This window comes from Semicossyphus pulcher, unplaced genomic scaffold (genome assembly GCF_022749685.1).
Source record: "Semicossyphus pulcher isolate SPU_LCO1_2020_fin unplaced genomic scaffold, fSemPul1.0.p SCAF_25, whole genome shotgun sequence".
Classification (NCBI taxonomy): Eukaryota; Metazoa; Chordata; class Actinopteri; order Labriformes; family Labridae; genus Semicossyphus; species Semicossyphus pulcher.
In genome coordinates this window covers 4,304,148-4,327,067 of record NW_027211699.1, presented here as the reverse complement: position 1 = coordinate 4,327,067, position 22,920 = coordinate 4,304,148, and the positions used below count along the sequence as shown (strand labels likewise).

Sequence of the window (22,920 nt, the reverse complement as noted above, 5' to 3'; positions counted from 1 at the left end):
TGGTCTACACGTCGAAGATGACAAAACTAGTAAGCAGAGACAATGGTAGACGGAGACACATTAGAAGAGAAAGCCAGAAAGAGAGACAGAGGGGGGAATAAGAACTATGGGAGGATGAGATATTTCAATAGTGAACGAAATAGAAACGTAAAAAAAAAAGTCCCATGTTCTGCACACAAAACTGAGAACAAGATACAAATGTTAGCTTGAACCAAACCAACCACCTACCAGGTTTACACTTGTCTGCTTCATTAGATACTGTAAAATCCAGAATATAAGAACAGTAACTTTTTGGGGGTCAAGTTATTTCAAAGCTATTTTAATGTATTTTCATTTGAAACAAATTCAAAACACACACAAATTATAGCCTACCATCTGTTTTTGCCATGTTGCGTTTGCAATCCTGCTAGCTACCGGTGCGGTAGCTGAGCTGAGCCTATGGTAACGCTGAATGCTGTGAGGGTGGTGCCTGCGCGGGCAGTCATGACGGCGCATGTTCGTGATGAAGCTTTAGCTAGACTATAGTGCCATTTTCTAGGTAAAATACTATAACACGATAAGATACCTCTCTCTGCATTTTATACTGATATATAGGTCGCTGCGTCCCCACTTTTTAGATGACAAAAAATGTATTTAAAGTGCATCTTATACAGAGAATTTTACGGTAATTATGAGGCTGTGGAAACATTGATTTGTATACTTCAGCACACTTTTTACATAAAGATCACCTTGATGGGAGTTTATATGGTGTGTTTGAGATGGCCCAGATCATACAGGTAAATGAAAATGTGTCCAATACCTGAAAAATTTCATCTCCACCATACAGCCGATGTATACAGCCATCCTTAAAACATTGCCTCTTTTCTTACTCTTATTAATTCATTCTTAGAATGCACATCTTCTACACAACTTACTCATACGTTGGTCGGCTCAGACTTGTCCACGTTTCCGAAGTGAAAGATGGAAGCTCGTTGGTATTAAAGCTGTCTGTCCATGACTGAGTCAATGTGAACAGGGCTGAATGCTGCCACAGGAAATCGACAACAGCTAATTGTTAGTAATTGGGCCTGTTATTATTTCTGGTTTCATAACTGATATTTACAGCTTTAATTTCATTATTGAGTGCAGCCTCGCTCTTTGAACATATTGGCTTCGGGATGTTAAGTTATACTTTCCTTTGTTTTAATTGAACATCTGTAAAGCTGTGTAGCTTTCCCTCATGAAAGCACTGCAAAACACATTTATATGGAGTAGCTATTGATTGACAGTTGCTAATGGTGATCTATAGACGCATAATAAGGCGACTTGTTTACAGCTTGAAGGGACAACCTGCACAGGATGTTACATCTGCAGAGCTCTCGCTGTTCTTTGCAGTATTCTGACAACGTCTGTTTGAGGGACAAATCCATCATTAAACTACCCATTGCCATTCTACTTACACTTGTTTTAACCAGAGTTTTTGAACCACTGTTTGGTTGGACATAAAGACTTACTGCTAATGAAAAAGACCCTCCTCCATCAGGCTTTAATACATCATAGGTGAAGGCACCAGCGCCTGCCAACATCTCAACACTGCTGAACATGCATCATTAATTTGACTTTTTTTTTGCCAAGAATTATGGCTCACTGGTCTCTTCAGCATTTTTTTCTTTCCCTCTCGGCGGAGAGCTGCAGCATCAGTCAAAATAACCTAAAGGTGCGGCAAACAGCCAAAGCACATGTGTAGCAAAACCCACCTGTCATCTACTTTCATTTTTAAGGGCTCTGATGAAATACTGTCGGGCCTGCAGTCTCTGATGTACATACTGTACACGTGGAGGAGATGAGGAATACAACTCCCAGCACAATGTGTGGATTAACTCTAAAAAGTAAACCTGCCTGTTCTCAAGGGGGAATAGCGGAGAAGATAACAGATAAAACGGCGTAAAGGGCTCGGAGAGACGCCAGCACTAAGAGCGTATTAGCGATGCAGGAAACAAACCTTAAGTGTTTGTTTTCTGCAGATTCCCTTCCTGCAAACTTTTTGCATTAAGAGATTATTTTGGGAACAATGACCCAAAGGGTAAATTAAGGGAAGAGAAACATCCATTATGCATGCACTTTATAGTTAATCTTTTTTATCTACACTGTAAAAAAAATGAACTTTATCCTGACAAGATTTTTGGATTATTTTAGGTCCTGACAATATTAGCATTTATCTAATGCAGCTGGAGAGCACTTAGTTTATGTTTAGTCTTTCTCCTCATATGCTGCAGATTTTTGGCCGTGCTAGAAACATAGCTCCTCGATGACAACACCTGTGTCACAATTCAGGGGCTGCATCGTTCTAAGGACACAGGCTACGAAGCATCCTTCATAGCCTGCGTGGACCGCTATGGCCGGACTGAAATGAGACCATCTGGTCTACAGAGGATTTCCTGTTTGCGTCACCAGCTGATCCTGCCCCTACCTTTGCCAATACTGTTGCCTAGCTATAGGTAGCTGGCTAACTAGCTAACATAACTAACGCTTGAGAGTCCGCCATCTCGTTTGAATTAGCGCACAATGAATCTCAATTCAGGGGCGGCATCCTTTGAAGGACGCAGGACGGTCTGGTCATTGGGGGGATTTCCTGTTTGCATCACCAGCTCTTCCCGCCCTTAACCTTGCGTCACAAAGCGTCACGACTGTTGCCTAGCAATAGGTGGCTAGCTGGCTAACTAGCTAACATAACTAACGCTTGAGAGTCCGCCATTTCGTTTGAATTAGCGCACAATGAATCTCAATCAAGGGGCGGCATCCTTTGAAGGATGCAGGACAGTCTGGTCTTTGGGGGGGATTTCCTGTTTGCGTCACCAGCTCTTCTCGCCCTTAACCTTGCGTCACAAAGCGTCACTACTGTTGCCTAGCAAGAGGTAGCTAGCTGGCTAACTAGCTAACATAACTAACGTCACTTAACATAACCTTTTATTTTAGAGATATGCACTAAAAAAAGAGGTATTTTAAGTGTCAAGGCCCCTTTGTTTTTAGTTTTACATTTGTATCGCTAGCTATTTGATTGAGTTGAAACCAAGTACTTTTACATCAGCCATCTTGTTTGAATTGGGACAGCGTTCAACACGTTGCTGTGACACAATCGGCCTTGAAGTAAGTCCTTCAAAAGGCCTCCGAATTGGAACACAACTAATGCCTGTCTGATCGTCTGGCCACTGTGTTGCTTCAGACTGAAAGATGTGATGATGAACTCTTCCTCTAGCGTCACAATGATGTTTATGATTGTGGTATTGAGTAAATGTCTCAACCAATTCTCTAGGAAACTTAAAGAAGAACATTGTTATAGGGGGAATGTAAAATGCTAATGTTAGCATAAAGCTCAATGAACCACCCTGCCAGAATCAAAGTCTCGAGTCTCGTCTTCCCACCTGTTGTCGACAGTAGTTTTTAGGATGTTGATGAACTCCTGGTATCCCGGGAACTTCGACGTCACGATGGAGAAGATGTGCCAGTCATACTCCTCCATGATGTTGAGCATCAGCAGAGCCTCCTGCTGGATGGAGGCGCCGAACTGGAAGAATGTCGACTTCACGTCCTGAGAAAGAGAACAGGAAGGAGGGATAAGGAAAAGGGAGGAGAAGGAGGATAAAGGGAAGGGAAGAGGAGATTTAGTTGAAGATTTATTTGGATTTTTGCTTCCCTTATTAGTCCACCAGCTAATTCAAACTGCATCTCAGAAATATCAATCAGCTACAGAGCATTTAAACTTTGGCACGATATGAGTACACAGACACTCACACACACACAGATCGAGAGTAATAAGCTTCTTGCAGAGGAAATATATGGATGAGAGGCTCAGAACAATTCAATTAAGCCCAAATTGGATTGGTGCGGTACAAGCAGGCTGCAGAACTCTGTGGGCCTGGTTCTGGGGGGGGGGGGGGGGGGCGAGGGTTGCATTCACTCTGACTCACACATATCCACTCCATTAAACCTGACTCTGAATCATTTGCCACTTAATTCCAGCCAAACTGAGACATGAGGCTTGGACAGAGCAGACAAGCACGATTACAGGTAGACAAATTAACTATATTCATGTATTCTGGAGATTACAGTACATTACTATTAAATGAGGTGTTAAACGAGGATGTAGCATGACACAATGTATGGGCCGAGAAACCCTCTACTTGTCGTTGGTATGATTTGTTGTGTGTGTGGATTTCTGTTACCTTCAAATGTCAGAGAGTTCACACATGGCTTATCTTGACACTTGCTTGTCTTTGCCACTCTAATTGTGATAGACTTGCAGGTTGGTGCGTGTCTTCTATGTGTGTGTGTGTGCGTGAAGCTGCAACCTGACAGCTAGAACGAGAACCAAAAAAAAAAGCAGAACGAGGGGGCAAGAGACGCTGAGCAAAAGGTTGGAGCGATATGAGACAAATGAAGACAAAGAGATTCGGCCCGGTGTCAGTTTGTAAGATCGCACCTGCCCTTAAAAGGAACAAACGCACCACACGCGCTCACGCACGGAAGCACGCACACTACATGTGCACACCGCCTGCAGCCTGCATCCACAGGAATTCATCTACAGTGTGACCGAGGTTGAAAGGATGATGAAGCGGCAACTGCGATGCCAGGGGCGACTGTGTAGTGTAATGGTGCTTAGAATTAGCCTCAATCCTTTAGAATATCCTGCAAAAGTCAGTTAAACACATCTTGTAGGCTTTTTTAAAAAATGAATCCCAGTTTGGAAGATAAGTTGCTTCATTAACATTGATGTGAATGTAATGTGTATTCTATTGGAGTCGATGTAATCTGCAATATAGTCTGGAATATCAGAACAAAACTCGTTCAAACCATTGACTGTATATAAAGATGGACGACGTGTCTCCACCTCCTCTCACTGTACAAAAGTGAAGCCAAAATATCTCCGCAGCAGGCGCGGCCATCTTGTTTTACTGATGTCCCGCCCCTTTCGCTAACCAAATCCTCACTTCGGCGTGTTTAACAGCAGAACAGCTTCTTGTGTTGGTCTGAAGCAGACGTCACAGATATGGAAACTTCAATGACTGTAGTGATTGTTTTAGTCTCACCGTTCCAACTCCACTCTGCTAATCCGGAACAGATCGAATGCAGGAGCTGCATTTGTCAACAGAGCTGTCAATCATCCTTTTTACAGCATCAAATAACTAATTAAAACTAAACTTGTCAGAAAAATTAACATTTGGATGTAAATCAGTATGAAAAGAACATTTTTTGACGTGTTTTTGATTTTATAGTCTGACTCATGTCCCATCTGTTAACATGGAGGAGGCGGGCTTTATGACCTATACTGCAGCCAGTCAGCAGGGGGCGATAGAGAGGGGTTGGCTTCACTTTTAGGCAGCTGTCATGTCGTCCATCTTTTTAATACAGTCCACAATCATCATCACCGCCGCTCCGTTAGCATGTAGATTAGCCCTGCCTCCGGCTTCCAGCTGTAGGCTGCATGCATCTCTGATTGGATTGCGATTAAATCTATTTTTTTGAGGAATCTTGCGGAAAAGTTAACCAAAAACTGCACTGTCACATGGCTGCACAATCAAGAGAGCTGGTGACGAACTTAACGTATACCTAACTTATGTGAGAGTTACATTGAATAAAGCAGTTTCAGGTCAAAAATACATTTTTTATCAATGTACATATCCGAGCTGTCGCTAACGTTAGCTTAACTTGTTTGTAAGTGTTCTGCTTGTTTTTAGGTTAATCAAACATCTTTTTTCCTACTCAATGCTTCTCTTTCAGTATTTGTACAAGTTTCTTTCTTCTTAGTTACATTCCCGTACTTTTCTGGTTTGCTGGCCTGTAGAAGCTCTCTTCTTGTGGACATAGTTTAGCTTCAAAGAGTAGGTCGAACACAGCTGAGGGCAGGGGGCACCGGGGAGTGTAAATAGCCATAAGTAGAAAGCGCAGTGGAAGCAACCGTATCAGCTCCCTGTATGTAATTTAATCTCCACATGCATGACCTAGCATTTCCTTCCCCACTTTGTTGATAGACTCGGAATGCGTGGCTATTCATTGTTTGCATTACGTGTACGAGTGTGTGTGTGAATGTCTTTTCCTCCCATATCAAGACTCTGGAGTGCTCTTTAATGGTATAGTATCTGTATGCGATGCCGGCTCACTCGATACTCACACTCAAGTGCTCTTCAGAGGCTACTGTGTGCAAATGTGTGTGTTTCAGTGAGTTCTAATGGGGTAGAAACTGAAGCAATGCTCAGGCAGGGTGGGACAGGATAGGAGGGAGGTCATGCTATAAGACATGTCACTTCCTGTCATCATCACAGCAGCGGACGATACTCCCACACTCGCTGCAATATTCAGAGGACTGCGACGGGCACAGGACCAGCCAGGGAGTACAGAGGAAAGAGGAAAGTGGTGGGTTTATATGTCAGAGAATGTTTTAATTTCCATCCTCAGATATTAACGTGCACATGTTTACTTTAGGGCCTGTGTCCACTAATGGTGCCTATTTTCTACACAAAACCAAAGCAGTTCAGCGTTTTCAGGGCTCAGTGTCCTCAGCGCAAAAACTGCCTCTACGTTCAACTTTTGGAACACCGCCGTGCTCGTCACTTTTTCCCTCAACCGACCAATCAAAATCAAGAAGAGGAGGAGCCTTCAGATATCAACTTTGTCAACAACAATGGCAGAGGAGAAGCTAATCCTTTCATTTTTTCAAGGGTACAATTTCAAGTTGTAGAGCTGCTGCTAACGCCAGGATTCCTGTCCGTTGTATTCATGTTTTCTTTGTAAAATGTACTTGAATAAAGCAATTATTAAGCACACAGAGCAATTTAAAACAGACTTAACAGTCACTACCGAGGGAAGGGAAAGTGACGCCAGAAAACTTTTGTAACCTAGCAACAGTAAGCGCCGGTGAGAAGCGTTCTGAAATTGAGGTCGGCAAAAACCGGCAGTAGTGGACACAGGCCCTGATGCTTCGTGTTTGCTTTTGCCGCCATGGCTGCGGTCTGTTGTGCTTTCTTCTGCAGCTTGCCTCCTGATTGGCTATCTTTGCGTGCGTGCTCGGCTGTTGTCGGGGTTCCCCGCCACACAACAGGATATCAGATTGTTGAACATGTTTAATATTTATAATTTGAAATCAGAGTGGCCACGACGTTCTTCCAAACAAATTGGGGGTAAAATCACTCTTAACATCCCTCACACCACAGGAACGGCTTGATTATCTTGTCGTGTGTACCCCACCTTAAGTAGCTACAAATCACATGTGAGTGAAATAACCAATCGGAGGCTTGGATAAAAAAATATCGTAATAGTAGTACAACATGAATTACCTCCAGTTCTGAACCTTACACATGGTTTCCACAGGACAATATATTCATACCAGCGTCAGCATTTGTAGCTCTTTAATTTAGCACTCACGATGAATAATTCCAACAGAATTATGACTCAACATTATTTTGCCAAAATTTCCATTTCTATTTGCTTCTTTTATGTTTGTAAGCATGTGTCAAAAAGGATTCAAGCTCCAGGTACCCCAAGGGGAGGATGCCAAAATCCACCATGGAGCATCACGGAAAGCTTCCTTTTACCAGAATAATGTCTCTGTTCTCAAATGAGACCTGGCATGTGCCCAAACTTATTAGTCTCTTTATTATACAGGACTGCATCATAGCAGAGCCCATCTGGACAGAACAGAACTGGTTTAGATTTGACTGAATATCCTCATCTCACACGACCGTGTGATCACAAACACCGCTCGGGATGAGACACTGGAACCGGGCTTCACTTTTCTGTCTCAAAATGGGCACTTCTGTTCAGCCGAACACACGGCGACCACAGGCACCTCCATTGAAGACTTCACTGACAACAAAGCACTGAAGAAAAGCTCACCTCTCTCTTTGTATGTTCGCTCTCCTACTGAGGGAGAGACGACAGCCGCACTTCAATCCTGTGTCGGTCATTTGATGTCTCTGTGTGGCTCCAATTTCTCTTTCCAGGAGAAACACAAGCAGAAACACGAGTGCCCACAGATTTCATGACGCTTTGTATGCAGGTATCCTACACTTCATGTTACAGCGGTATCTTTTAAACCACTTTTGCAGACTTTTTTTAAGAGAAGGTAATTTTATATTTTATAACTGGTGTTTTATTTATTGTATTCCTCTTATATTCCTCATGTCTTCCTGTTCTACTCATACATTCTTGTGTATTTTATCGTTGAGTTAATGTTTTACAAAGCATTTGTAACGCTAGTTTAGTAATGCTATAAAAATAAACTTTATTATCTTATTGTTAGACGTGGAAATTGCAGGGTAACTCACAATACGATACGCAATAAGTGGTCCACGATTGGTCCATTCCGCGATAACAACCTGTGCACTATAAATAATCCCGTACATATTATACAACAGTTAGTTACGACCAAGTAATCCGATTGGACAAGAGGCATTCCATGAGTGCTGATATAGAGAACAACATCACTGGGACTTTTCACTCTGTGTATCACTCCGCCTCAGCCAGGTGTTCTGAATACTGTTCGTTAACATTACAGCAGACTGTGTATGTCTACATTAATGTAGCTGGTGCCTCTGAATCACACAGCAGATTCTTATTTCACTGGTTGCTTTATAAAAAGTGGTAACTTTCAGAGATAATCAAAGTAGCAAGACTGCAGGAGAATGTTTGTGTTGCTTGGCAACAAAATAACGCTTACTGAATAGCAGCACTGCTGGGATTTGGTCGTAGATAATCACAGCAGTGCTGATATTCAGTATAACATCACAACCTTGAGCGTGATACTGCTTTTTTATATTATTAACAATTACTTCCGACCAAGTAATCTGATTGGACAAGCAGCATTCTATAAGTGGTGATATAGACGTATAGGTGTTCTGAATACTGTTAATTAACATTACAGCAGAACGTGTATGTCTACATTGATAAAGCTGGTAGCTCTGAATCACACAGCAGACTCTTATTTCACTTGTTGATGATAAATTAAAACAAACAGATACTTTTACATGATAAAAAGAGCTGATCTGTGGTGACCTGTAGACAAAAAACATTTTTGAATTCTTACTTGTCAAACTGTTGTATAAAAGCAATATTACACCCGAGGTTGTGGTGTTATACTGAATATCAGCACGGCTGTGATTCAGCCGTAGATAATCACAGCAGTGCAACATCTAAACCTTGTGTGTGATATTGCTTAATTATATACTGTACATTAGTACATTTAACTGTACATTTCATGGATTTTGTTTTAATTTAAACGCCTCTGTTTGTATCTACATAAGGAAGAGATAGAGGAAGAGAAGCAGGACTGGATGTCTAGAATAGCAGATAATAGGAAACGACTAAAAATGACTAGAAAAGAAACACGAAAAGAAAGAAAAGATGGCCGACAGAAAAAGTTGCACAACAGAGGAAACAAGAGGAGAGATGGGTAGAGCGATGAAAAAGAGACAGAAGGAGAGACTAAGCGCCGTATGATTGTTTCTAATTGGGACGGCTCACAATCCGTGACATCAGAAAACAGCCAATCATATCCTCTCATTTCACCCCTGTCAAAGTGTGACATGTCTCTCTTCTCCCCGCTCACACCTTCAGCTGGCAGCACCCACACATTCAAACACACACACACACACACGCAGTCTGTCATTCACAGCTCTTTGCCTCCTCCTCTGTCTATCACATTCACAGCCTCTTACATTTCCCACTCTGTTGCATACACACAAACAGGCACACACGCACGCACACAAACACAATGACGCACACACAAACATGCACCTGGCCCTCGGGGCAGGACAGTGTGTCTAAGTTGAGATAGAGGGGAGTTATAAATAGTAGTCCTCATATCCTCTGCTGCTGATAGCATCATGCTCTGTCTGGTCTGATGACACACACACGTGTCCAAAAACACACACACACAAACACGCATAAATGTAAACTGAGTTGAGTTGTGAGGCATGATAGTGCACATGCATGCCAAAACCCGCATATATTTGTCATATATACACAGATATGGTGTTATCCGCCGGGTTTAACAGCTCTGCAGCGTCCACTGGACGAGAAACACACTGATATGACAAAAATTCCTTGGTGGCCAGTAACTAAATATAAACAGACAGGCATAAAAATAGCTGCAGCAACACAGAAGAGCTTGAAATGTCTGTGGAAACAAACTGAAATGCCAGGAAGGCGGCACTCCCCATATAAACCACTGAGATAAGAGTCACTAGAACCGAACCCACAAAATAAAAGCACATAATTCTCCTAGAAACTGCAGATAAAATAAGTCTGTTTTACCGCGCCGAGGAATATGTGGTTTGCCACATTATGTTTTGACAGGAAATGAAAGAATATATAGAAAGAGGAGCAGCGCTCCATCCGGAGAAAGCAGAAGTCATCAATAAAAGGATATTGTTTAAACATTTTATGGCTGTTGGGGAGAAAGGTCTCTTAAAAAGAGGTATTTTATGCCATTTGGGGTGCTTAAAAATAAAGCTGTTGATCCAACAAACGATCGAATCCAAAGATTAAATTCTGCTTATAGTAGCTTGATCAGGCTGTGAGGTTTAAAACGATCTCTGTGACACTACATTCATGAGAGTTTATGTTTCAGTTTGACCAATAAACAGGCCTACAGGGTCTATGGCCCCGTTCAGACCTGGTATTAACGTGTAGCGCTTTAGCTCGGATCACAAGTGGACAACCTGAAGTACAGGTGTGAACACACCCCGGACACATTCAGATCACTCAGGCCACATTCAGAGGTGGTCAGGGACACATTTGTCCACATTCATCTGGCAGTGTGTACGCACACACGTCCTGGGCCACACTGAAGGACCGCCCTCTCTACAGACGTCATCTGCGGTTTTCCGCCAGTAACCAAAGACGGAGAAGACGCCCCCTCGGTAAGCGGAAACACGTACTTATTTGCGCACATGTCTGTGAAGTTGGATTGGAACTGATGCGACATCACTGCGACATAACTGCTGCCAAATAAATGCACTCGGTGTAAAAAATACAAACACAAATTCCAAACGTTCAAAAAGTGACAACTTATAGGCTGGCATCAGAAACTTCTGCCTCCAACTACGTGTTAGAGGGATAAATAACAGGACAGCAAATTAAGCATATACTAGACTGTACTTGAAGGCAATTCATCAACTTATATTTTATATGTTTTCTAAATAAGAAAGAAATCATTACACTGACAAGTTTCAGCAGGAGGAAGTGATATTATCGCCTATATTAAAGGAAAGTGAAGACCACGTTTTATCCAACAAGTGATGATCCCTTTTTAATATCCTCTGTCACAAAGATTTAGATAAACTGAAAAGAGACAGTTTTAAAAAAGATTTTTAACTAATGAAAAATGTACCCAAGTAGTTAAGTCATAGTGGGAAAGATGACACAGGAAACACCACCACCAGACATGGCAGTCTCGTGTTTGAGGGAACAGGGCTCTGTCCATGGTGCTGAAAGTAAGCCGACTTTTAATCTTAATATTATGTAAGATTGTTTTAACTAATGATAAATGTATTCAAATTGTTAAATCATAATTGAAAAGTTGACATCGGATTTAACAAAAACACAAGAAACACAAGATATGACAGTCAACGAGGCTCTGTCCGTGGTGCTGAAAATAAGCTGACTTTTAATCTTAACATTAGGAAGACTTTTAACTAAAGAAAAATGATTCAAAATAGTAAAGTCATAATTGGAAAGATGACATTATACTTTACAAAACACAAGACATGGCAGTCTCATGTTTGAAGCAACAGGGCGCTGTCCATGGTGCTGAAAAGTAGCCGCCTTTTTTAAACTACCGTACTATACTTTACAGATGAAAGAAAGTGGTCATAATCAAATAGCAAAAAAGTTAACCAATATTGTTACAACTGTGCTGTTTTCTCCCCACAACATGTCTAATTAACAAATAAAATTAGATATAAATGGAATTCCAATATTTCTCTACTTCTAAGCAGATTTATCTCGATAATTCACAATAATATGACTGAATCCTATTACACGTGTAAAGCTTATTATGATCATATAACAGTATAGACTCTGTAATGTAATCAAATATTACATTAATTAATTTGTCTTTTTATGTATGTACTCGCTAACTGCTGACTAATACACAAAAACAGGCACATGTACAGACGGATATTATGCATGTCATATTCACATATCCTGCGTCACAAATGGAGCAACGCCTGCAAGCTAGTTCAGGCAGGCAACTCAGACTGCACTGATTTCACACCTGACATGCGTCATTCTCCGCAATCACCTGACAAACGCTTCTCTGTCACTCTGCTCTGTCATTGCCACCGATGCCCTGCACCAGTACTGCGCTCATACTGTCAGCCCCACCACCACCCCGGCATCCACCTGCAGGCTCCTGCTAGAGGGGGTTTAAGATATGATCTCATCAGTGATGAGGTCTGAGCCTAGACGCCAATCAGAAGCTGTGCTCTGCTGCTGCGATAAACATTTCAAACTATTACACACGTGAGTTGTCTGACTGAACTTGTTATACGCACTAAACTGAGGTATCAAATGTGTCCAGTTTGTTGAGATTGATTGGTTTATGATCCTCTTTGGAACCAATTTGTCGTACTGATGTCCTCAAGATGTTTGCCCATCAGGGGACTTCACCTCAGTGTGCTAAATGCAGACAAACAGCCTTGATTAATCCAAACTAAGAAGCAGTCATTTATCACACATACACTTATAAATAATGTAAAGAGCAAAACAAGAAAGTTGAACATAAGAAAGAACTTTTTGGCATAGATTTGTGCACAACAAAGAAGCAGTTGCACAAACTTCCTCATAATTACCACGGATAAATATCATCGCACTAACAGCATTGTTGTTTTGGTGTCTTTTACTTACAGTACATTATGTGCTTTTACTGCGTTTCCCTTTAAACCGCTCTGACAGTCTTATGAGACTGTGCAAGTTTATTCAGTCTTTACGAGATTTAAAACAATAAGCAGATCTAGCGATGCCACTGTGAATATGAGTGTGCGTGTTAAGTGTGTGTGTGTGTCGAACGGGTCTTAATAGATTACTCGATGTGAACAGAGGAGAGCTGATATCCTTTGTTTTGTTGGATTATAATTATAATGAAACTGCAGCTTTAAATTGCCATAGAGGCTACTTACACACACACATGCACACGCACACAAGGATTATTAAACAAGGCTGCATTTGACGTCAGAGAAGTAGAATATTTCTGGCATGAATGCAGCCCATATTAGTAGATAACACACACACAGAGGGAGAGAGAACCTATTCAAAGTTTATCACACAGCAGCAGTGTCTGTGTGTGCGCATGTTTGTGTGCGTGCGTGTAAGTGTGCATGTTTGTTACCGCTGTGGTTCCTCTGTCAGGACTTTTTAACAAGCAGCCGAGCCCCCACGGGGGAAACACTGACAAAATAACATCATCCCTCTCTCTCTGTCTCTATCTTTGCCTCTCTGTGTTTGCCCTCCTCTCCCACTCACTCTCCTCTCTAATAAGTCCAATATCTTCCTCTCTGTGTCTTTCTTTCTTTTCGTTAACGCTCTGTCCAGGGGCTCCGTCTTTTCTCGCCTACCTCTATCCATCTTGCACACTCCCACCCACTCCCCTTCTCTTCTAATAGGGCCGATGTTCTGCGACACTCCTCTGAGGCCTAACCCTTCCTCCTAGGCTGGAATAGCTGTTATTAGTGCTGGAGGATAACGTCACAATTTAGCAAAAAATCTGATTGAAAAACATTTTTAAAACTAATTAAAAAAACAGCTTAAATGCTGAAATTGATGCAATTTCCACTGTGAATAATTATTATCTAGAGATTTGGTCTGTTTCAAATTTTTTTTAGATGCAACAAAGTGGTTTCAAACCTAAGGGTTGGGACCCCCAAAAGGGGTCAAAAGGTGAATCTCCGGGGACGCACATTTCTGCTACACAAAATCTTTGTTTTTTTCTTTGGGATTTTTTGGCTAGATTTTTTTTCACAACTCACATACATGTGCGCTTTTATCGTATCTTATGTGGCTACACACAGGAGACAATTAGCCTAGCTTAGCATAAAGACACGGAACTCTGGAAACGAAAATCTTTGCATTCAATATGAATGTTTTAATATGTGCTTTTATCTTTTGTACAAATTTGTGCCATTATTATTGGCATTGTAACCATAAGTATGTATTATCTGTTGTTGTTGTTGTTGTTGATGATGTAGCAAGGAAATATATTGTTTTTGTAACAAGGACACCAAAGGGGAAACTGAAATCTCTGCATACAATAAGAATGTTTTAATGCACGCTCTCTTTTTATCTAATCTTATGTAGCTACAGAGGAGACTATTAGCCTAGCTTAGCATAAGGACAAGGAATAGGGTGAACTAAAATCTCATTTTTTCATATCACATGTAGCTACAGAAAGGAGAAAAAAATACAATTACAAAAAAAACAACAACAACAAAAAACCAAACTAGTCAAAACTACTAGCTGTTTGCAACTGGTCACGATTGCTGTAATTTCACATTAAACCACTAGATTCCTGGTAATCTGATTACTGTCCTGCAGTCCTGCTTGTTATTTATATCACTATTATGCCTGCTGTCACCAGACGTGACATATTGTGCATTTCACACCTGTCACATACACAGCAAGTGTTGGCATCATCATTATACCCTCCGTGGTCCTAATAGAGTCATCATTATGAAAATTACCATCACTGTCAATATTGCCATCATCTCCGACCATAAGCATCATAATTATTCTCTGCATCTTAGCTGTCCTACCTATCACGCTCTCCTAATTACATCCTTATCCCTCCTTCCTCAACTTTCCCTCCATTTTCCCCCTTATTTAATTCCTCTGGCACCTTTTTTTTTTTGGCTTTCTTCAATTATCCTTCCCTGCTCCCTTAGCGCCTTTCTCTCCATCCCTACCACCTCACACTTTGGCAGGCTTTTCAATGAGCACAAAAGAGAGAGAGAGAAAAAATCCCACCGGATGAGTAGAGGTGTTAATCACAATAAAATAGGCCTTTGAATTAGGAGTCGCTGCACAGCCCAATCCTCGCTGCGCTAGTGCTTTATTGAATACATATGTAATATTTCAACAAGAAACCTCTTTGTCGAGATTACTTGTTGAAACATGTTTTCTTTTTAAAGTATTGAATAAAGTAATCCTGCATGGAGGCAGACCGTGCACCCGCTTTAAAGGGTTTTAAAGAATTGGAGCGTTTCAGATGAGAGTTCAGTGCAAGGCAAAGGGATGTAGGGAGATCAAATCGTAAAGCTAATCTAAGGAGCTGCTTATTACGAGAGATAATGCGTAAAGACATAAAGTTCAAGCACACAAACACACTTTCAAGCATAAAGCCACAAATAACACACACACACAAATAAATCCTTGCTGTTTGATGCCTCTGCACGCACACATGCGATCTCCAAGTATATGGGATTTATAAGACCCGTGTGTTTGTATGTGTGTGTGTGTGTGCCAGAGGGCCGAGTACCATGCTGAGTTCATTCCAAAGACACAAACAACATAATATAAACCTCGGCTCAAACAGAATGGAACACCACTCAGTGCCCAGGAAAAACAAAAAAATCAAAGGGCCTCAAAGGGCAGATTTACAAAGGAACAAAACACCTCGACCTGCATTAATGGAGCTGTGAAGCAGCCCGGAAGAAAGGCAAAGGTGTGTCGTGAGCGAGCATGGTGAGAAGTGAGTCAGTTTTCATTTTAATGCCATGTTTTCAGGAAAAATATCAGAGTAGCAGAGCTAAACTTTCTGCACAACACAGCATTGGCAAAGTTTGATCTTTCAGCCGGCTTACATGTTGGGGAAAAAAGCTAAGATAGAAGAATGTGACTTCAGTTCAGTGCAAATTAGCTTAGCCTGGTCAGCAAATATCCTATGTGGAGCAGATTGCCTGGGCCAATGCTGCACATTAGTTCCAAAATTTATATTGTGATGACATTTTTTGGTTCACTGGTGGCTGAATCGAATTATCTTTCAGATAACACTGAACAAAACTGTTTCAGAATCTGTTTTAATGTGGGCTAGTACTGTATCATCATGACATATTATGAATTTTGTGCTCCTATGAGTAAACTTGGCCACCTCTGGCATGCCGCTCTATCTGTCTGATGCTTGCAGAAACAGAGCGAAATGTGCACAGTGTGGCTTACTTCGTTGAGTTTTGCTCAGGCAGCCCTCCTCCTTTACTAACTGTGCAGTTAATAATTTGAAATCATCCTGCCATAACCACTGTTTAAAGAGCAGGAAAGGGTCAGAAAGGCCTTTGGCTAAAAACACCACCTACAGACCACAGTCATAAAGCTTAAAGCCACTTTCTGTTGAAGGAAAAGTTCCATATTTTGTCAGATATGCTCATCTACTCAATATCAATACCTTCTGAAATCTGTGCAATTCATATGAGTGTTTAAATGTGTGCTTTTACCTCATCTCATCTTTTCTTATCTCATCTTATGTAGCTACAGACAGGAGACAATTACCCTAGCTTAGCATAAAGACAATAAATAGGAGGAACTTAAATCTCTGCATTCAATATGAATGCTTTAATGTGTGCTATTATCTTATCTTGTCTTATCTTATCTTATGTAGCTACAGACAGCAGACAATTAGCCTAGTTTAGCATAAAAACACGGAACAGGGAACACTAAAATATTTGCATTCAGTATGAATGTTTTAATGTAGGCTCTTATCTTATCTTGTTGTATCTTATCTTATGTAGCTACAGAAAGGAGATGATTAGCCTAGCTTAGCATAAAGACAATAAATAGGGGGAACTTAAATCTCTGCATTCAATATGAATGCTTTAATGTGTGCTATTATCTTATCCTGTCGTATCTTATCTTATGTAGCTACAGACAGTAGACAATTAGCCTAGCTTAGCATAAAGACACGGAACAGGGAACACTAAAATATTTGCATTGAATATGAATGTTTTAATGTAGGCTCTTATCTTATCTTTTCTTATCTTATGTCGCTACAGAAAGGAGATGATTAGCCTAGCTTAGCATAAAGACAATAAATAGGGGGAACTTAAATCTCTGCATTCAATATGAATGTTTTAAAGTAGGCTCCTATCTTTTTTTAAAATCTTATCTTATGTAGCTACAGACAGCAGACAATTAGCCGAGCTTAGCATAAAGACAAGGAATATCGGAAGTCTAGCTCTGTCCAGAGGTAACAAATCCTGCCTACCTATGCCTCTAAAGCTCACTAATTACCACATTATCAATCCTTTGTTCCATCCATACAACAACGCGTGTTTACAACAAGTTGTAATGTTATAGAGGTCAGGAAGTCCAGTTGTTTTTGCCAAGCTAAGCTAAATTGTAACACATGTAATTCACTAATATGTAGCCAGAAGGTAAGAGACATTGCAGTACAAAGCGCATCCCCTCTCTCAGTGTGGGGGCAAAATCAATACTGCATCATGTGCTGATTTCCCCCATAGAGTTGCTTCAGTCAGCTGTTATGGTCATCACTAACTACTCTGGCAGTGTCACTGATTCATCGCTGCCTCCAACGGACACACACTGACGCTGAGAGACCTACTTTGCGGAGGACGAAACAGAGCGGGGTGGGTGAATGGGGAGCCATGGATGGAACAAGTGGCAGGAAGATAGATGGGGCTAGGGCAAGGAGCAATGTCGGGGAGCAAGAGTGGGGTAAGAGAAAAGGAGGGGGGAGATAAAGAGGTGAGGGTGGACTGAAAAGGGAGGGAAAGCAGAAAGGGTAGTGATATATATTGATAAAAGTGCTAATTTGAGGTTGTTGTTTTTTTAAAACAGTATGATGGTATGAGGATGTTGTGTAGCCTGGGTAGTTTTCCCTCTTCCTGTCTTTATGCTAAGCTAGGCTAATAGCCTGAAGCTGTTACATCACGGCAATATATCTTGATGAACAACATTTTTTACTTAATTATAAAAATCCACTAATTAATTCACTAATTCTGCATAGTGACCCAAGCGGTATGTTATAGCCTACTGCTTTATGAAGAGTAAGGCTCACATATAATTTCTGATATTTTTATTTTTTTCATCTATTTTCTTGTTTTTCTTATGTAAAGCACCATCAAAAAATTATACTGTAAATACATGCTCACAGATTTGGAAAAGACTTTGAAAGTTGAAATCTGTGGGTCAGAAAAAAGAAGGGCCCCAGACTTGAACCCTGTGGAACCCCCCAAGGTGTCTGTTTAAGAAGGTTCTTCAACGTGAATAACATTTTATCTCCATTATGCCACCAATTGTACGTAGCAATCCCAGCTGTAGTTGCAGGTTGTTCCACACACTAGCTTAAAATCACATTGGATGGTTACAAAACAGCGGTATCTCTCCTACTGCTGCACTCACTGCAGCACTCTGTTTCTATTCAAATCTGCTCACATCCACACTCACACATTCATCATTAATATTAAAAACAACAAGGCAGCAGAGGAAGGAGGGGATGAAAGATTGAAAGATAGCAATTCTCTTATAAGAATGCACACGCCCAAGCCAACAGCAACTCTCCTTTACATTAACAAAGTGCAATATAAGTGCTATGGCCCAAAACCCCATCGTCATCTCTATGCTTTCCCATTTCCATTTGATTGGCTGCCAGCAAGGCCTGCAGAGTAATTGGCTGCATTTTATTGGCTAAGCAGACGGACAGCACCCCTGGGAGGTAGTCCATCAGGCGATTTCTGTTAACAACACACACACTCTCTCTCTCACGCACATGGCCGGAGGGGAACTCCCTAATGCCTAATGTACCTTTTGCTATCGCAGATGGGTCACTTACATTTCTGGGCACCCGAGCGATGAAGAGAGAGAGATGGAGGGAAAAAAGTGGAAAAGGTTGGAGGAGATGGAAGAGAAAGAAATAAAAAGAAGAAATAGGACCCCTAGTTTTTGTGGCTTCAGTCGGCCCTTATCAGCAGTCGACTGATTCAGCACGTTTAATCAGCATAAGAAGAAGTGGGTGTGAGTGAGCCGAGAGATATGCGATTAAACCAGTAATATCATACATTCAGTCAATTCATATGTTTTCGCCTCCACTTTTACTTTCTTCTGCCACAAGCAACAGAACGACACTTTACAGTCCCCGCCCGCTGCATCCTTTTATCAAATACACTCATGTATTTAAATTACAAGCATTCAGCAGGATGCCACTCACTGGTTTAAAAACTTCATTTATTTTGTCAATGAAACTTAAAATTGTTTGATTGTTGTTGTTGCTAATAATTAGTGGCAAATATTTTGATGATTGTCATATTGTCATTTTTCAATTAGGCATACCAAATTACCTGATTCAAGCGTATGTGAGAATTATTCGTCTCGTTACCCTTTTCCAGGCTGTAAGCTGTTAAAAAAGCAATGGGAATATTTCAGTTTCGGCTCTGGGAAATTGTCAAATTCTACTGTATTTCTGATATATGAAGGACGAAGGAATCAATTAACCATGAAAATGAGGTACCATATTGTCTGTGAAGGTTCTCAATCATCCAGGTCTTTGGTAGTTCCAAGCTTAATCCAAAAGGCGACTGGACTTGGTCGAAGTTCTAAAAGATGTTTCACCTCTCATCCGAAAGAGGTGAAACGTCAGTTCTAAACTGACTGGTGGACTAATGACCTACGGAGTCTTATATTTCTAGCTCCACCCACCTGTCAGTTTAGAACTGAAGAAGCCTTTTAGATGAGAGGTGAAACGTCTTCAAGAGTTTCAACCAAGTCCAGTCGCCTTTTGGATTAAGCTTCGAATTAAGTACAGTATTGGTTCTAATATAAGACCACCCTAATTAAAAGACGACCCCATTTTTCAAGACTAATTTTTGGGCTCGCCGTCTTCGGACATTACACTCTGTGACAACGTATTTCTAGGCTGCTTGACAGTTGTTTAACGACTGCTGCACTGATAACCATTAACTTAAAATTAGCATCATAAATCGGCCTCAGTTGTCGGTTAACTACTTTTAAGCCACTTTGTCCCATGTTGTTTCACCCCCCTGGCAATGTAGTTGTGAGTGACGACTGGCCTCAGTCATTAGGGCTACACTCGCTTTATAGATAAGTGGCGCCGTCTCCTGGTTGGAATGTATATTGGCATTTAGAAGTCTGGACCCCGAATATAAGATGATCACAATTTTTCGGACCAATACGATAACTATGTCAGCTGTAGTCTTGGCATCTTATTCTAGTGCAACCTAACAGAAGTGGTGATGCTAAGCTAAGCTAAGCTAAGCTAAGAAAAGTTAGCCTTTGTATCCGAAGATTTAGTTTGATCTTGATTTGACATTTTCAAACATGACAAGACTAAAACAAAAAGAGCAACTACAACAAGCACTCTGTTTATTGAATGAAACACACTAAGAGCGAACTGTCACCTAGTTAACAGCCAAGTGTGACAGAAAGCAACAGTGAGTCACCCATGATGCTGCTTGGAAGCTGACAAACATGTTGGAGGATCTGAGTCGTCCTCACGTGGCCTCGCCGAGGTCTCTCGTACGAGGACGAAAGGACGGTTATACTATCTGACTCGAGTCCTGCGTGGAGAGGAGCATCTGTGGATCACTGCTCACACCACAGAGGGAGAGAGACTCAACTGGGTCACAAACACGGTGGTGCAGCAAGGTTGGAGCAACTTGGCAATATTTGTGGAATGGAGCTGCTGATTTGATATTTGACGGCAGTGTGTGTCCGGATTTTGACAGTTACAGGTAAGACTTCAGCTGAAAGTCAAACTAAGGAAACAAATGGGCGAATTAGGACAGAGGAGGGGAGGAGAGGAAAGGAGAAGAAGGCAAAGTTGCTGACCCACTTTGAAGCTCTCAAAGTTTCAAATCCTCTTTAAAGAGACTGTGAGTTGTGGCCAAGAATTTAGCAACACGCACACACATTATACATACAGCAAATGCACGCGCACACACACACACACGTAAAGGCACACACACGTAATCAAGGGCCTGCGACCCCAGACACCATGAATAATGAAGCAAGTGCTGCTTTTATTTAACACCGCATTAGCTCTTTACATCACCTAATAATGGCAGCACTGAACCACACTAACACACACTCGCACACACACTGCTGCTGGTGCTCGATACGGTTTGTTAGTTTTCTCATTTGACTTGGTCTATTTTAGTCCTGCAAAACCCTCTTTCTCATTCCTCTTCACTCTGATCCTCCTTCCATTGTCTCTCTACTTTATCTTTGCTCTTCTTTTTCTTCATCTTTGCCCGTTATCTTCCTCGCCTCATACCTCTGTTGGTATATCTCTTTCTTTATTCATCTCTCACTCCCTCTACTCTGAGCATTTTGATGATGTCAGTGATAAGATCCGCCTGCGATTGGCTGGGCCAGATAAGAGATAAGAGTGTGATTTGTTTAGGGAGCTTTTCTCTTCTCATCACACCCCTGCGGTATGCAGCTATATTAGCGAAAGTGCACACACAAGCATTCATCTACGCGCACGAAGACGCACATAGATGGTGCATCTGGGAATAGAAAGGGAGATTGAAGAATTGTGAATTGGAGTATGAGAGAGGGAGAACAGATATAATGAGAGAAAAATGAGTGTGATGGGTGAGAAAGCAGTCGCCCTAATTTGCAAATCAAAGACATTATGAGTCACTTTTTAACGGCCAAATCAGCTAAAGGGCAAAATCTTCCTCTCTCGGTCTTTCATCCCTTTTTACTTCACTTTCATTTTTCCTTCCTGCTTTGTGGGTCTAAAATGGTGTTCTTGAAATGAAGCATAGCTGGCAATCGCTACCATTTAGCATCCATTACTTCGTCCCATCGCTCATCTTCTCGGCTACATCTGTTTTAATGAAGTACTCAACTCATAATAACAATTAGATTGCAGTTATATAACACGTGAATGCAAGATGAGACGAGGTAAAAGAAAGGAGGAATAGAAACAACAAACCACTTGGATTTATCTTCCTATTACAGGATACAAACACCGACGTACAAGCACACACATTCATTTCATTGTGCTCAATTGAACCCCTCATAAAGCTAATGCTGCAGTTTGAGCAATGCTGCACACAGACCCCCCTTACTTGTGTGGAAGTGCGTGCATGTGTGCACAGCAGTAGATGCTCTCCCCAATGTCTGGAGGCTGAACACGCTACACATGCAACCGTGTCTCTGCACACAATGAGGGATTAAGCTCACATGCTAGAGAAGGCGGCACAAAAATATGATTTATATTATTTGTGTAACTCGATTTTCCTTATTTTAATCCCCCTTTCTGTAAATATAGCCTCACAGATTCTGGAAAAGTCTATATGAATTGTAATCCGTGGGAATATACAGAGCCAAAAACAGAGGCCCCAGACCTGAACCCTGTGGAACGCCACAAAGGTGTCTGCTGAAGGATTCCCTTTGAGAGATACATTAAACAAGAATCTGAGCCAGCTCAGTTCTGAGTAAGAGCCATCTACCATGTGCTCAGGGCATTCAATTAAAACTGCATGATCAACTCTGTTAGCAGCGTAGGTAAGAGGATTTTGATAAATCACTGTCACCTGTATTTACAAGGAACTCAACTGATTACTTGCTGCAAGATAGGTCATGACCTTACCCTTGTCTTTGAATATGTTGCTGTCCATTTATACATTTAAAGGTGTCCCCCTCACAAACCAACGCTTGGACACCTTCAGCTTCATGAAAAACCGTTAAGAATGTGATTGGCTCCTTAGTTTGGGCCACACATCCTGGAAATAGAGATGTTGAGGGGACATCAGGTTGGCAGGATGACAGACACTGCTGAGCAGTTGAAAGGTTGGTATTTCGACACCTTGCAGTAAAAGACTGACAGTTCTACAAACTCAAAAGAGCCCCCGGAGGAAGAACAGTTAACCTCAGTGTATACTTTATCTATCTCCTGTACTGCAAAAAATCTTG

General features: G+C 41.3%; 1 protein-coding gene across 1 annotated transcript in view; it reads right to left on the bottom strand.

The window, feature by feature from the left end:
• The window catches only part of grin2aa (glutamate receptor, ionotropic, N-methyl D-aspartate 2A, a), a 157,177-nt gene that overhangs the window by 54,792 nt on the left and 79,465 nt on the right, over window positions 1–22,920 (bottom strand). Inside the window, exon 2 of the mRNA XM_069675915.1 lies at window positions 3,402–3,568. Coding sequence (XP_069532016.1) covers window positions 3,402–3,568 — 167 coding nt within the window. The remainder of the gene's footprint in view (window positions 1–3,401; window positions 3,569–22,920) is intronic.